Raw genomic sequence first — 13,809 nt, 5'->3', positions numbered from 1 at the left:
CCTTACCAGTGAGCTGCAGCTCACGCTCCCCAAGGCAAAACTTGTGAGGGTGAACACCCCCTTGCCACAAACCCGCCCTTCATGGGGGGCAGGGGGTGCTGCTCAAGTTGGCAGGCACTTCATTTTTACTTCCTTTTAAAAATATTTGCCCTCGCTGAAGAACCTCTCTGGGGAGGACACGTTTGTACCGAACCCCAGGCGCCGGGGAAGCGCTTGTTGAGCAACCCTGCCTTCCTTGTCAAGGACGAGGACAGATAAAGCCACCAGGTCCTCCTGGCCTCCCAGCCTTGACTTCTGTGTCCTCCCAGGTCCTTGAAATAAGTTTTCCTTGTGCCGGGGAGAAGGGGGAGTGTGTGGGGGGGGGTCCTCAGGGCGAGGACAAGCCTGCCCGTGGGTGCTGAGCCCGCCCAGGGCCGTGGGCTGGGCATCCCGCCTCCCCAGAGACGAGGGGCACCTCTCCCTCCGCTTTGCTTTCCGCCTCGAGAGGACCGGGATAAGGTGGCGGCGAGCGGCCCCGTCCCGCCAAGACACCTGACAGGGAAGCTCGGGGCGGGGGGGGGGGGGAAGGCGGGAAACTCGGGGGGGGGGGGGGGGGGGGGGCGCGCCCCACGTGCACCTCACGTGCCACCTCCCACCCGGCTTCCCGCCGCCCCCGCGCCGCGCGCCCCCGCCGAACGCCTCCCAGCCAATGGGCGGCGGCGCCGCTCCCCCTCCCTCTGCGCGGTGACGTACGCGAGCCCCGGGAAGAGGCCCCGGCGCGCGAGCGCGCGGCGGAGGCGGGAAGCGGCTGTGGGGAGCCGGCGCGCGCGGAGGTAGTGGCTCGGTCGTCCTGAGGTGTCGCTCCCGCGGGGTGAGGACGGCCGTTCCCCCGGCCCCGGCCCGGCCGGCACCTCCACCCCCTCCCTCTGCGGGAGCCGCTCCGCTCCGTCCCGCCGGCGGCTTTAGGCCCGGCCGGGTCCCGGCGGCACCGGCGTGCCCCCGGCGCGGGGCTGCTGAGGGGCGGAAGCTGTGCCCGGAGTCCTTCCTGAGGGCCGTGCGGCTTGGGGGAGGGGGGCAGCGTTCCGCAGGCCTCCGGGCGCCCTCAGGGCCTGAGGCTCGGGGGGGAGGTGGGGGTGGGTCTCGTCACTGACAGCGGGCACGGTCGGGTAAGACTTCCGCGCTTGTTTCTAGGGAGTTAGTGAAGAAGGGAGCTGACTTGGTGGTCTCGGAGCCTCGGCAGTGCTTTAAGCAGCTTCCATTGTTATCTGCAGGTTTCCGTCGTCTTTTTTTTTTTTTTTTTTTCCCCTGCCGAGTGGTTTGCGCGTTGCGGGTAAGCCGTGGAATGACCTTAACTTTGTTTTGGTATCTGCCTGGCTCGTGAAGAGCTCTGCTGATACCCAGGACGTAGCACACCGGGTCTGCTTGTTAATGTGATGCCCAAGGGCCGAAGGAAAACCTTGGAGGTCTGAAAGGTTGGGATAAGGTTGTTATTATTAAGCATAAGCAGTATTGGAGGTAGATGTGCCCTCGCTGTGCTACCAAGCCGTTTGAAATGCAAAGATGTACTTCCTACAGGGTGTTGCCTTTCTCCTAAGGCATTCTTATAATTGCCGATGTTTCGAAAGGGAAGATGGAGAAACCCAAAGGTTTTTGAGACCTTTCACGAGTGCCATAACGCAGTCATGCCTATAAAATCAGGGAGTTTCTGTTGGGAAATCTGATAATGGGACACGTTTGTGGTTCTGCTTGTCCTGCAAGTGCCCAGAGTGGGGTGAATGGAGTGACTTTACCAATTGTGAGGAGTGATTTCCTTTTTTGAGGGGATGGTGAATGTTTTGGAGTCTTCCTGTCATTGTTCATGATTGATTTAGTTCTAGCAGAGATTAGAGGGCAGGCCTGATGCCCTCTTTACACATTCATGTGCTGATAGTTGCTTAGGTACTGTGATGTTACACCTCTCTTCATATGGAAACTAGACTAGGAAAATGTTTGTTTTCATAATTTCCCCTAGCACAGTTCTTGTTTTGGTGTAAAAAAGGCTTTATTGTGATCACTCAGCCTATCTGAATTCAGTTATTAAAGAGTTATTCAACTCTTTAATTGCTTTAACTTTTATTTTCTCCTTGAAAAACATGATTTTTCCTTCCCCTATCCTGAAACTATTTTTAATTCCCTTCTGTTAGCCTTTCAGTGAGTTACTCTAACCACTCTGCACTGGAGAGGAAGGAGTGCCGCCTTCACCTCTTAAAGAAGATGAAAAGTATATTGAGAAAATAATTAAACTTGTGGTCCTCTGTTAGAGATGGAAAACCTGAACCTTTAAGGACAGATGTGGCTCATGAGAACAACTTAACTTAGATCAGGAGACAGTGGAGAGGCTTGCTAGTGGCTCAAGGAGTAGTTTGTCAGTGTACAAATTTATAAGGCAGCTTGATTTCCACCTCCACTGTTCTAGAGGGCCCTATTGTGTGATCAGAGTGATCCATTCTTATCCTTTGGTAGGGTCTTGGGCATCCCTCTTGTGTCAGAGGAGAAAGATTGACACGTTTGCCTGTCCAGGGTCTCCACTTAGTTGTAAGCCCCAGGTGGCAAAACGGTCATGTGGCCGTGTCTGTACTGGGAACCTTGTGGGAAGGCTGGGAGGGGGAAAGAGTCGTGTCTTCATGATGGTGACTGACTTGTGTTTAAAGGCAAGAGGGTTATTGAGGAGTGTTGCAGCAGTAACAGAGCTGCTAGGTAAGTGGTTATGTCCTGCCAGCCACCTTTCTCTGCCGGTGAGGGTAGTTGCTGTAGGAAGATTTACGATATTCTTGCCTGGTTCCTGCTGTTTTTCATGTAACTGCTTTTTAGATTATGTAAATTATGATAATATGAGCTATCAGGTGGTATACAAAGCCAGCTGGGATGTTTGTCATTTTGGTGGTCTTTATTTTATAGCTTGTAGACCTGGCTGTGATCTCTTGAGACAGAGAGTGCTAAGAGAGGCAGTGCTGCAAGAAATAGTGTTGGTGATTGAATTAGTGATTTGTTGTTTGGTATTGCAAAAGGGTTTTTCCCCCTATATGCTGTGATGCCAGAAAGGAGAATGGGAGAATTGTTCTACTAGAGGGACAAACATAGGAAGCTGAGTCCTGAAGAGGTCAGATCATGGTCTTATTTCCCTTTTGCAGAAGTGCCAGTCTTAGTATTCTGAGGAAATCCATCCTTAAATAATGATGTTCTGCCTTCTTAGTTTTTCTACAAGTGCATGAGTTTTCCTTGCCTGTCTCTGACAGCTCATCTATGCTGGTGTGTGTATTCTGTTCGCTAGTAGTGTAACACATCTATATTTAAGAGTTTGTGCCAAGGTGAAAAAGATATGTAAAAAAGGAGAAGTGTTTGTTTGAAAATGTGGTTTTATGCATGCCGGTGTGGTTTTCTGGGAGTCCAGCTCTGAGAATTGTCTCTGGTTGTAGCTACATCTCTGAGAGCTTCTTGAGCTCATGGAGAGTGTGCTGGAGTGTCACTTCATGACCAGATTAAAATCTCCTCCTCTCCTTTTCAGTAACTGAGAATTTCTTGTTTTCAGCCTGGCTGTGGTGGTTCAGGTGTTCCCTGCTAGCAGCTCTGTCCCCAGCAGTGACCTTTGTCATTGAATCTGGCGTAGTTCAAACCTGGTTCTCTCTTCCTGTTTTTCCGAGGTTTGCAGTGCAACTGTTGTCTGGCCAAGCAGAGTACAAGGATCTATTGAGGAAGCTGCTCTTTCAGTAAGAGCTGAAAACTTGACAGTAAGGAGCTTGGCTCAGGAAAAGTAATGCAGGTGACTCTGTAAAACAAACCTGCCAGATCTCTCAGAAGACAAATTTTGCTGTCTGACTATCGGAAAGCATTGCATGGGCTTTTCTGTCTTTTAAAGATTTCACAAAGGCTTAAGAAGTTCTGTAGGGAGAGGAGGGAGGTGAGGAGATCTTTTGGTAGTGGTGGGGGAACTTGTTTGGTTACTTTGTTCCTTTACTGCTTGCTGCAAGGGAGAGAGTGTGATCCACAGTAAATGACTAATACAAGTGTGTGCTTAATTTCCCCTACCCTTGCTCTGAATTCATAACGGAGGGAAGAAAGTCTAACTTTAGTGTAAAGAAGACTATGTAAATTTATTCTTGAACAATGTAAAGAGTAAATGAATTTTTTGTCATTAATTATCTGCTGTCCTTTTCTGGTCTAGCTAGGCAACAATGGCAGGTGAAGACTGTGTAAGAAAACGCCAGTCTGGCTCCACTACAACCTGCAAGACCCCTGAGAATGAAGAAACGCAGAGGAGACCTGAGAGCGAGAGGTCATTTCAGAATTCAAGCAATGGTGAGACTCTTTTGCTCAGGGGATGAGTTGCATCTCTGGCATGTGATCTCCTCTAAGGTGTCCTTTCTAGCTCATGGCTCTTGCCTCTTTGCTCTTTCATTTCAGCTTTTGTGCTTGTAGAAAGGCTGCCAAGGTGGAGCTCCCTGTGTACCTGCTGCTCTTCTTCAGCAGGCTTAGGTTGTTTGGATGCTGTCCTGCAGAGCTTCTCCTCAGGGGCTGTATACTGCAGTGCTTACAGGGATCTAGAGTAAAGAAAGTGATTAATTGTCGCAGGACAAACGTGTGTGAGGAGATGCTTTAATGCTTTAAGTGGTACAGATGCATCTTGACAACTGTTTTGAGTAATCCTGGTAAATGCTTTTTCTGGGGACTTCATCTTGCTTCCTTTACAAGCTTTAAGTATGTGACTTCCTCAAGATTGAACAAAATGGTCTTTAACATTCCAGGCTAAGCTGGTGTATACATCCTGACAGACAGATGGAGGTAGGATGCCAGAAGGAATGATTCTCTGCTCCTGTGGGGCTCTGTTAATGTCAGAATAGCTTCCTTCTATCCAGTCTCAACCTTGGCTGTAATAAAATAGAACAATAAACAGTTGGGTTTGTATTAATTTGTACTGTGGTCACCTTAAAAGTTATGTGGCTTATAGTTGGCTTTGTAGAAGCACTGCTGCTGCCTGTGTCCCATCCCTTGAGTTTCAGGGGTAGTTGTGTGGCAGTATAAGAGGTTTTGCTTGTGGACTCTGTGGGCACTGTAACTGTCTCTAATTCCTGGCTTATGCTGTGCCACATTCCAGCCCCGTGATAAGGAGGTTAGCAATGAAATTGCAGCTTGTTTCCTTTCTCTTCAGGAGACAGAATAAGCAAAAAAACTAAACTAGTTTATCACCATGTTCCACATGAATATCAGTTCCAAACCCTGGTGCCAGTGAGTCAAGGACATCATTCTTACTGGTATGCTTCTGAATATTGTCAGTATTTCATAGTACTACTTTCAGCTGAAACAGGAGTTGGAGCAAATTTAAGTTTAGGACAGGTCAGATTTCTTCTTGCAAAAAAATACGTTGGAGAGAAAGCCATCCCACAAACTACCCGGAGAACTGGGATTTTAAGCTGTTGGTGGTACCATCATTTGAATTGAATCAAATGGGAGTGTTCCAGTAATGCTGTTTTTAGAACATTGCATGGAGTTGATGGCTACTTCAGTTATGATGGGTTTAGAAGCAGACTTTGACCTTTTCATCTGTGGAAACACCTTAACTGTTATGCATGAATTTGAGTTCTTGCAAGCTTCTGGGTAAAAAATAAAGAGCTGTGATAATTATCACTTGATAGGTGGGTGTGCCTGTCTTTAAAAGCCTTTCATTTTAATAACTCTGAAAGGCATCATAATGTCACCGCAGGTGAGCTACTGTGGGTGCATAGCAAGTAAACATTCTGGGGTAGATCTCTTGAAAGTGTACTGAGCTTTCATGTGTGTACGTGTGCCTGGTGTGTTGGCTTAGACCAATGCAGTGTTTTAATACAGTACAAACTGCAGTGAAGGACAGCAAGGAGAGCGGGGAGGAATCCTGGTTGGGTAAGATCAGGTGCCTCTTACCTTCCACGGTTGCTGCCAATTCAGCAGAAGTAACACTCAGGTCTTTGTGACACCAGTTTTTGCAGACTCTTTGCTCGGCACAGTGATGGGGACAGCAGGAACGCCGCAGAGAGGTAGAAGGCATGAGTCTGATGCCTGACCACATTATAGCCCTGGGAGGAAGATGCATCCCTCTGGTCAGGAATTCCTCCATACAGTGGGGTTAGATCAGCATCTCTGTGACATAAAGGTTGAAGCTTTAGAAAGCTGAAGTGTCCGTGTGTTCCAAGTAGTGGCCTCTTCATGTAGTCCAGTATGCTTGCATAACTAGGTAGGGCTCTCTGTGAAAGCGCAGCTGAGGTGGAAGAATTTCTCAAAAGAAGTAGCTATAGACTTCTTTTCTCACTTTCTTTTACCCTAGCTATTCACTTCTGAATAGCTGTTTCTAAGGCATTAGTCCTGACGTGTACAAAGGCAGCATGAGGCTAATGATCTGCTGTCTGGCAATGTCCTTTTTATATTGTAGCATCTTAACACTGGGTGTTGTGTAGAATTTTAGACAATGTACGTACTTATTGCGATCAAGGGATTTTGGCCAGGTCAAGACAGTATCTCGTATGCAAGTAAATATGTAGTGTCTTTGTGGCAATTATTTGTGTAGAAAAACTAAATCGCTAATGTGATTTCCCACCCTTGATCCTCCCCGATTAGCAAACACAATCTACTTTTCAACTTAAGAGTTAACGTGTCAAGGGCCACTTGACTTGTTTGCAGACATGTGTGAACTTTCTACAGAAACTTCTAGGCCATTAATCCTTTCTTCATTAAAACTCAAATGCATTGGCTGATCTGAAATTGCTCAGAGGAATAATTTTAATCTGTGTATTGGCTGTAGAGTTATGTTAGGTCTGACTCTTCCATTTGTACAGTTTAGGTTATTTTTTTTTTCTTGCCTCATCAGTGCTTCTGAAAACTGCCTCATTGCTTCAGTTCTAGTTTGGACTTACGTACCCCCAACTTCATAGCAATGTGGAAATATTCATAGCTTTGAGATTTGCCAGAAAAATTCTTCTGTCCCTTGATGTGTTTGTATCCTGTAATCATTCTGCTTGTAATTTTACTTTGACAGAGTAGCTGAACTTCAGTCTTGTATATCACTTTGCCTCCCTCAATTGGCTCCAGTGTCATAGTCAAACAACTAATTTGGTCCTGGCATAGAGTCAACAGGTGATCTAGGCAGCAGTAATCCCCTGTCAAAAGCTGGGCTTCTTTACTAAGATTAGGTTTAGGTGTTTTCAGCTGAAGATACATAAAGAAATACAAAACTGTTCTGCTTAATGGGTTGTTGAGCAGTACCGGTTGCAGGAAAACTTACCTGGAATGAGCATAATGGAAACTGAGGGTCTTAAAAGGTTTGAGAGGACATGGCTCTTAAGCCTGTATTGGAGTGCCTCTAAATTGTGAAGATTAGACCATCCAAAACAAAAAACTGATGGTTTTGGAGTCTGACCTTGTTTCCTCAGAAATCAGAAAAGCATTAGAAGTGTCTCTGGGGACTGATCTGCAAACAAGCTATGTGGCATATCTTTGTCTGGTGTGAGTAAGCCTGTTTGGCAACGCTGATCTTAGAAAGGGGTTGTTATCTTCCAATGAAGAGGTTACTATTGATCATTCTCAGTGCAAAAGTTCATGACGCTGCATGAATTGCATGCGCCTGCTGATAGATGGAGGAGGAGGGAGCTCTAAAACAGGGAGCAGTTTGGAAAGCTTTAGGATTTGCTGTCTGACTCAGCAATAGGTGTTCATTGTATCAACAGGCTCTTTCTTACGGATTAGTGAATTTGGGATTAAGCTGCTTGAATTGAGTATCTTGGATGTGTTTCCAGGAGGTGGATCAAACAGAGCTGTCTTGTCTGAGACTAGCTGGATTCTGGTAATTCTAGGCACTCTCATGTTTTGCAACCTGTGGGGTTGGGGAAGGCTGAGCAGTTGCTTGTGAAGAGCCTGTGAACATGGTGACATGATGTACAGAATGCTGGTGCCTCCTCCTGCTAGTGAAGAGGCTGTTTGGGTCCTGTGTCCTTGCAGAAACAACTTTTTAAACTGAATTCTTTGCCCAACTACAGCACGGTGACTTACGGCCAATGCATTCTTTAAGCAGATCAGCAGAGTTGTGGGAGCAATCTAGTCATAACTTGCCTCTATCTGCTGAGTGGCCAAAGAAATTACTATAAGTAAGACTAAGGCTTATTAGCATCAAATTATTAACATATGTTGTATTGTAGCAGGTGTGGAAGACTTCCTCTCTCTACAGTGGCCTTGCGCTAGGTTGGCTTTAACATTGCTTTCCTTCAGATAACATTTTTGGTGTTTTTAGAGAGGAGCCTTTGAATCCAGGTATCTGACAGTAATGAAATCCTTCTGCCTGTGTTGCTTTAACCTTTTGAATGATAAGATGTCTGATCAAGAAATAATGAAGATAATATTTTTAAGCCCTTTAAAAGAAGGGCAGTACTGGGTACAGTTTGTATCTGTGACTTTCCATGAAGATCCTGAAGCTAAACAGATCCTGACATCATTAGGGGAAAATGCTTCTGAACTGTGGGTGGTGTGCTTGGCTGTAAGAAGTGTCTTTTTTTGAAGCACATGTGGCAATAAGCTAAAGTTTGTTCATGTGCTTTTCCTAGCTTTTCTGTGAAGAGGCGTTTTTGTCTTGAATGCTGTGCAGGGATTTGGATAGCAGTAGTCTCTCAGGATTGTTCTAACTGCTCAGTAATAAACTTATTGCCACAATGCAGGAACAGTTTGAGTGGCGATGGCTCAGAGCACTGGACTGCAGGCAGCTTCTGTGGCGGGTGAAGTCACTACAGGCTGGAACTGTAACGCTGCACACAAACCACAGCTTTACTCAAATGACTTATTCCCATTTGTGCCCTTGGTGGTAATTGCAGGCTGTAGCGGTTAAATAAAATGAATCCTTTTTAACACAGTTAATTTTTGAGAGCTTGCTTAGTAGAGCACTGGCAAGTGTCTTGAGTGGAGGCTGGTTTTGTTGGATCCCAAGCTGCAACACTAACAGATTGTATGAATGGGACACTTCTCTAGACATCTCAAATGTTACTTGTCTGTAACATGTACAAGACTAGGTTGAAAGAGGGACAGTGAGATCCTTTAAGAAAGATAGTCTGTAAATCTTTTGTGAAACTTAAGTTGCTCAGGTTTTCAACAGTAAGAAGTTTTCTCAATCTTCATGTGCTCTTTCACTAGCCTGGTTTCCTATGGAAATAAAGCTTACATTTAAATTGCTAATTTTTTTTTATTTCTGACTCTTGAACCTGCTTGGAATTTGGGATGTGCAGAGGTGTCACATCCTACAAGGATCAGTTTCTACAAGCCCAAGACAAGTGGTCAGCTAAAGATCTTATCAATGTCTTCTGGGATGGGAAGAGAACACAACTCCCATTAAATTAAAACTCCCTGTGAGCAAAGTTCTTTCAAAACAAACGCTGCTTCAGTCTCCTGTAAAATTTGCTGCTATTTCATACTAGTCTTCAAAGAAGATTTTCTTCCTTATGACTTTAAATACATTTCCTGTTTTCTTAAGGCACATCCCATCTTGGTTTAAATGCAGAGATGTGCTTGCTTGTCTTGTGCAGCCTCGAGTCCATTTTTGCAATGATGTTGCAATGCTAAAGTGATACAGGGGGATCCAGTCTCTTCAGTGTCAAAGGAAAATCAAGATTTAGATTCTCCACAGTGCACAAGTCCTTTTAGACTCAAAATCATGTGATGATTCTCTTCTCGAATGACCTCACAGAACAGTAGCAGCTTGCACAACAGAAGATGAATGATTCACGAAGATGATGAGTTGTGTTCTCTGGTTTCTGCCTTGTGATGCAGCTTGAGTTTATGGGGCGATGCAACACGGCAGAATGAGTTGTTGTGGGGTGAGATTTCTTCTACAGGAGACTCTGTTCTGGAAAAGAAGCAACAAGCTTACAGGTGGTTTTACTTTGTTATATGAGGTGCATATACTAAGGCCAGAGATCTTGATTTTTAAAGCCTTTTAAAAGATGCTGTGTTTGTAGTCTAGTCTGTGCGTACACACTGGTGTGTGGGCGAATAAAGTGATAGTAGGGACACTGCATACAATTTAGCAGTTATGTCAGCAGGTCAGAGGCTGGCCTTGTCCCCTGTACAACCATTAAAGCTGTACATTAGTTATCTGTAAAACTATAGCCATCTTTAAGGCCTTGTCACTTGAAAAGGGTGTTTTATTTCCAAAGTGAGCCACTCTTGGGTAATTATAATAACAGAGGCTCCAAATGAAAGATCTGACAGGAAATATACGGTCAAAGCAGTGGTTACTTATTTTTAGCTTAGCTTACAAAGGAAATAGTGCAGTCCCTTAAGTCTCATGTGTCCTGTCCTCTTTGACCATGTTGGACGTCTTCAAGCAACCTTAATAGAGTCTTGAAGACAGGCAGCTGGATAAGAGACACAAAGAAGAATTTGTGTAGGAAAAGGCTAGTTGTGCTTTGAGCACAATTTGTGTAGGAAAAGGCTTTTTGTAGGAAAAGGCTAGTTGTGCTTTGAGCTCAACAGCTGTCTGGTCTGTCTTCTGGCAGGTAAACACAAGGTGGTTCTTAGGGTAGTAGTAACAGGGGGAGGGGGCTTTGAATACAATTGTGAAGTGGTGCAGTGAGGAGTGGAGATGATACGAAGGGGATACAGTTCTGCTGCTTGTGGATTTTTTTTTTTTTTTTTTAATGTACTGGGGGAGAGATGGGGGGAATCCATTTGAGACCAGCAAAGTGCACAAGCTGAGTGGGACAAGGGACTCTCTAGTGGTATCTTACACTCTTCTCTCAAAATATTTTCCAAAGTGCTGCTGTTCGGCAAGTGTAACAGTATGAGGAGCTTAAATGCTGAGGTAATTTTTTTGTCTTGGAGGTGAGATGCTTAGCAACCAGGAATTCTATTTTTGTAGAAGTGGATCTTTGCATGCAGCCAAAAACTCATGGTGTTAAGCAATATCTTTGTTCTTACATTACAAGGCTGCTAAGTAATAGGCTGTTTTTGCTGATCGGTTCTTAAGTCTATAGCTTGTGTAGCAGTTTTTATAGACAAAAAATGATCTTCCTGCTTGATTGTGTGTGGGGGGGGGGAATTAATGCTAACAAGTGAGCATAGCTTCATTGAAGATAAAGCCCCTTGTTTCATTTAACTCAACTACAGTTCCAATACTGGAGAAATCTCTAAAGCAGGTCTTACAACTGGTTGCTCATAGGAGCACCTTCAGACTAGTGTGTATCACAGAAGCATGTGCATTTATTAAAACAACACACTGCATTTTGTGTACGTAGGCTGCGCACATACAGGGAGGCTGTATTATGAACTGTGATACTGCTATGAATCTGTCTTCTCATCGCACAGCAGCGCAACATTGACACCTCTACTGCAAATCTGTTAGCTCGTGCTTCACTGGAAACGTTGGTAGAGAATCAGTTCAGTAACCTCTTTTTCTAAAAGTGGTGATGTTGTCTTAGATACTGAATGTGCAAGTTGTAACACTGGCCGTGTGTTACTGTGTGAGGTACTGTTGTGGCTATAATTGCCAAAGGCCATGCACAAGGCAAGGTTTGTTGCTGTCTTTTCACCCTGACTAGTATTTGGTGGGGTAGATATTGCTGCTTTAATCTTGCTTTTCCTTCATGTGCAATACTCTGTTTTAAGTAACTTTATCTTCTGTGTTGCTGTTCTTATTGGAGAAGTGAAACACCAGCTGGCTTGCCAGCACTCTACAACCATTGCAGACATTGTCTTAAAACTCAACTAGTCTGAAATGTCTGTTTTGTCTATGTTCTGCTTGATGTAACAGAGGCATCTCAGATGTGTATGGTTCTTTAAACAAAAGAAAGGTGATATTTGAGGCTTTACATATTAGCCAATGGTATTAGGAATGATAAGTCAGATGCTGTTCACAGCATGTTAGACCTAACTGTTTGCTTAAGTGATGAAACATATTGAGGAGTACAGTCAGACATGTCTAGCACTTCTGGGGGATGAAAGGGGTGGGAGCAGCCAGGTTTGAACACAGAACAACCTTCCAGCTTGCCATTTAGGCTGCTTTCAGAGCTGGTTACTTTATTTTACAGATAGTCCTGACTTGACTGCCTTGTCTATTGGCAATGTAGAGACCTCCAGACAACCTAATCTTACGCCTAGTTCACTCTGCAGAAGATAAGGCTCTGATAAAAGATCAGCCTTGGATATGACCTTCTAAGGGTTGTTCTAATTGCTGCTTCAAGGCTGAATATGTTTAGGGACCTTGGGAAGATTTGCAGAGTTGATGATGGAAAATAAAGCTTTCAAAAATCCAGCACGTTATCAGCTGTTAACACTTTATAGTGCTGTGATCCTAAATGGCTATTTAAAATACTTGGTCATAGCTTATGAATTTAGAAGTCAGAAGCATGAATAAAAAAATCGGTGACTACGGTACTGTATGTTGTGCTTTCTGTGTTTTCAGACATGCAGCTTGCATCACTGAAAATGCAAATATTAAATATTTGCTTTCCTTCCTTAGGCCGGGTTGATGTCGACCATGTGATAACAAGGAAAATGCAGCTAATAGCAGAAGCTGAGGTAAATATACTCTAATGCTTGCTTGTGGGGAGGAGTGGCATAATTGACCCTGAATGTCTTTTGGAGAGTCACTAGTCCTGGAACACAAATATCCCTATTCAGTCATAGCTTGACTGCAGTGACTTTTATACAGCCCTCTTTCTCTCTTCCTCGTCACTTTTGACTTTGCACGAGAGTAGTATTATCAAATGCAGTTTGGTCTTACTTGACCCCAATAGGTTGAAGTCCAAAGATAAGAATGAACTTTGATGCCTGTAAATAAAATGGAACTTCCCTCACCACTAACTTTTGGCAGCGTGATCGTCAGCTAGCCTGCTTGCATATTTAGACTTTAAAATGCTCTGTGTCCTGCTATCCCTTGAATAAAGGGTGGCGTGTAGCCTGTATCCCACAGCTTCTGTTGCCCTGGCTGGGGAGGTGGCCCTCCTGAGCTTTGGTCCCGCTCTTTTTGTCAGTGAGCAATATCTTCAAAGAAAATAGCACTGGGTGTTTCTAACATCATCTGCATCTGTGTGAGCTGCCATTGTCTTAGGTTGTGTTAAGGTGATTTATGCCCAAATTAAATGAAGTTACCTCACAATGAACCGCACTCTCCTTGTTAACCATTGTTTTGTAGCATGCATGTTCTTCAGGGCAAATTGTCCAGCACTCTTGCTTCATTTTATTGCAGAGGATTCCACGGTAAAGATGAAGTCATCTAATTGTGCCAACCTGATGTGAATATTAGGGAGTGGATACTTAGAGAAAAATTTCTTGCAACTTTGGGATGTTTTCCTGTTTAAAAGTCTCTTTCACCTCTATAGGTGGTGTGAAATTTATAACAGATATAACTAAAGTGTATTTAAATGCCTTCTGCAACAGCTGTGCTGCTTTTTGTGGTGAAGCTCCTAAAATTCAGCACATTAGAGGGGTAGTCAGCTCTGAATTTTATTTCATACGCTGTTTCTCTGAATGATTCTTACTGAGGACATGACAGAGCAAGTCTTATCTTTTGTCTGCAGACAAAACAGCCGCTGCGAATCACTGTGTTGGCAACAGATGCTTGCATGAGAAGGCTTTGACTGTTAAGCACATGTAGCTTTGTAAGTTCCAGGTTCCAGGGAACACAAGTTGGTTGCAAGGGGAAAATTTGATCTAGGGTTTCTTTCTTCAGGAATGTCTCTTGTTTCTAAATCTTTTTTTTCTGGCCACCAGCTTTGAGACATGCTAGTTTGTTGACAAAGTGATTTCTTATCTGCAAAGAGAATTGAAGAAAACCAGCAGTAGTGC

The 13,809-nt window shown here is 44.4% G+C and overlaps 1 protein-coding gene across 3 annotated transcripts in view; it reads left to right on the top strand.

Annotated features, from left to right (window-relative positions):
* Positions 1-731: 731 nt before the first annotated feature.
* SOAT1 (sterol O-acyltransferase 1) overlaps positions 732-13,809 on the top strand; it is a 28,819-nt gene continuing 15,741 nt past the window's right edge. Inside the window, exons 1-3 of one of the 3 annotated variants that reach the window (XM_074832976.1) lie at positions 732-812; positions 4,181-4,314; positions 12,482-12,540. In XM_074832976.1, coding sequence (XP_074689077.1) covers positions 4,191-4,314; positions 12,482-12,540 — 183 coding nt within the window. In that variant the 5' untranslated portion in view covers positions 732-812; positions 4,181-4,190. Of the gene's footprint in view, positions 851-4,180; positions 4,315-12,481; positions 12,541-13,809 lie in introns of all 3 variants that reach the window. The other 2 variants (XM_074832977.1, XM_074832973.1) reach the window with 2 other exon arrangements.

Source organism: Strix aluco, chromosome 8, assembly GCF_031877795.1.
Source record: "Strix aluco isolate bStrAlu1 chromosome 8, bStrAlu1.hap1, whole genome shotgun sequence".
Taxonomy (NCBI): Eukaryota; Metazoa; Chordata; class Aves; order Strigiformes; family Strigidae; genus Strix; species Strix aluco.
Note: the sequence above shows the minus strand (reverse complement) of the source record. Positions and strands in the feature narration are given on the sequence as shown.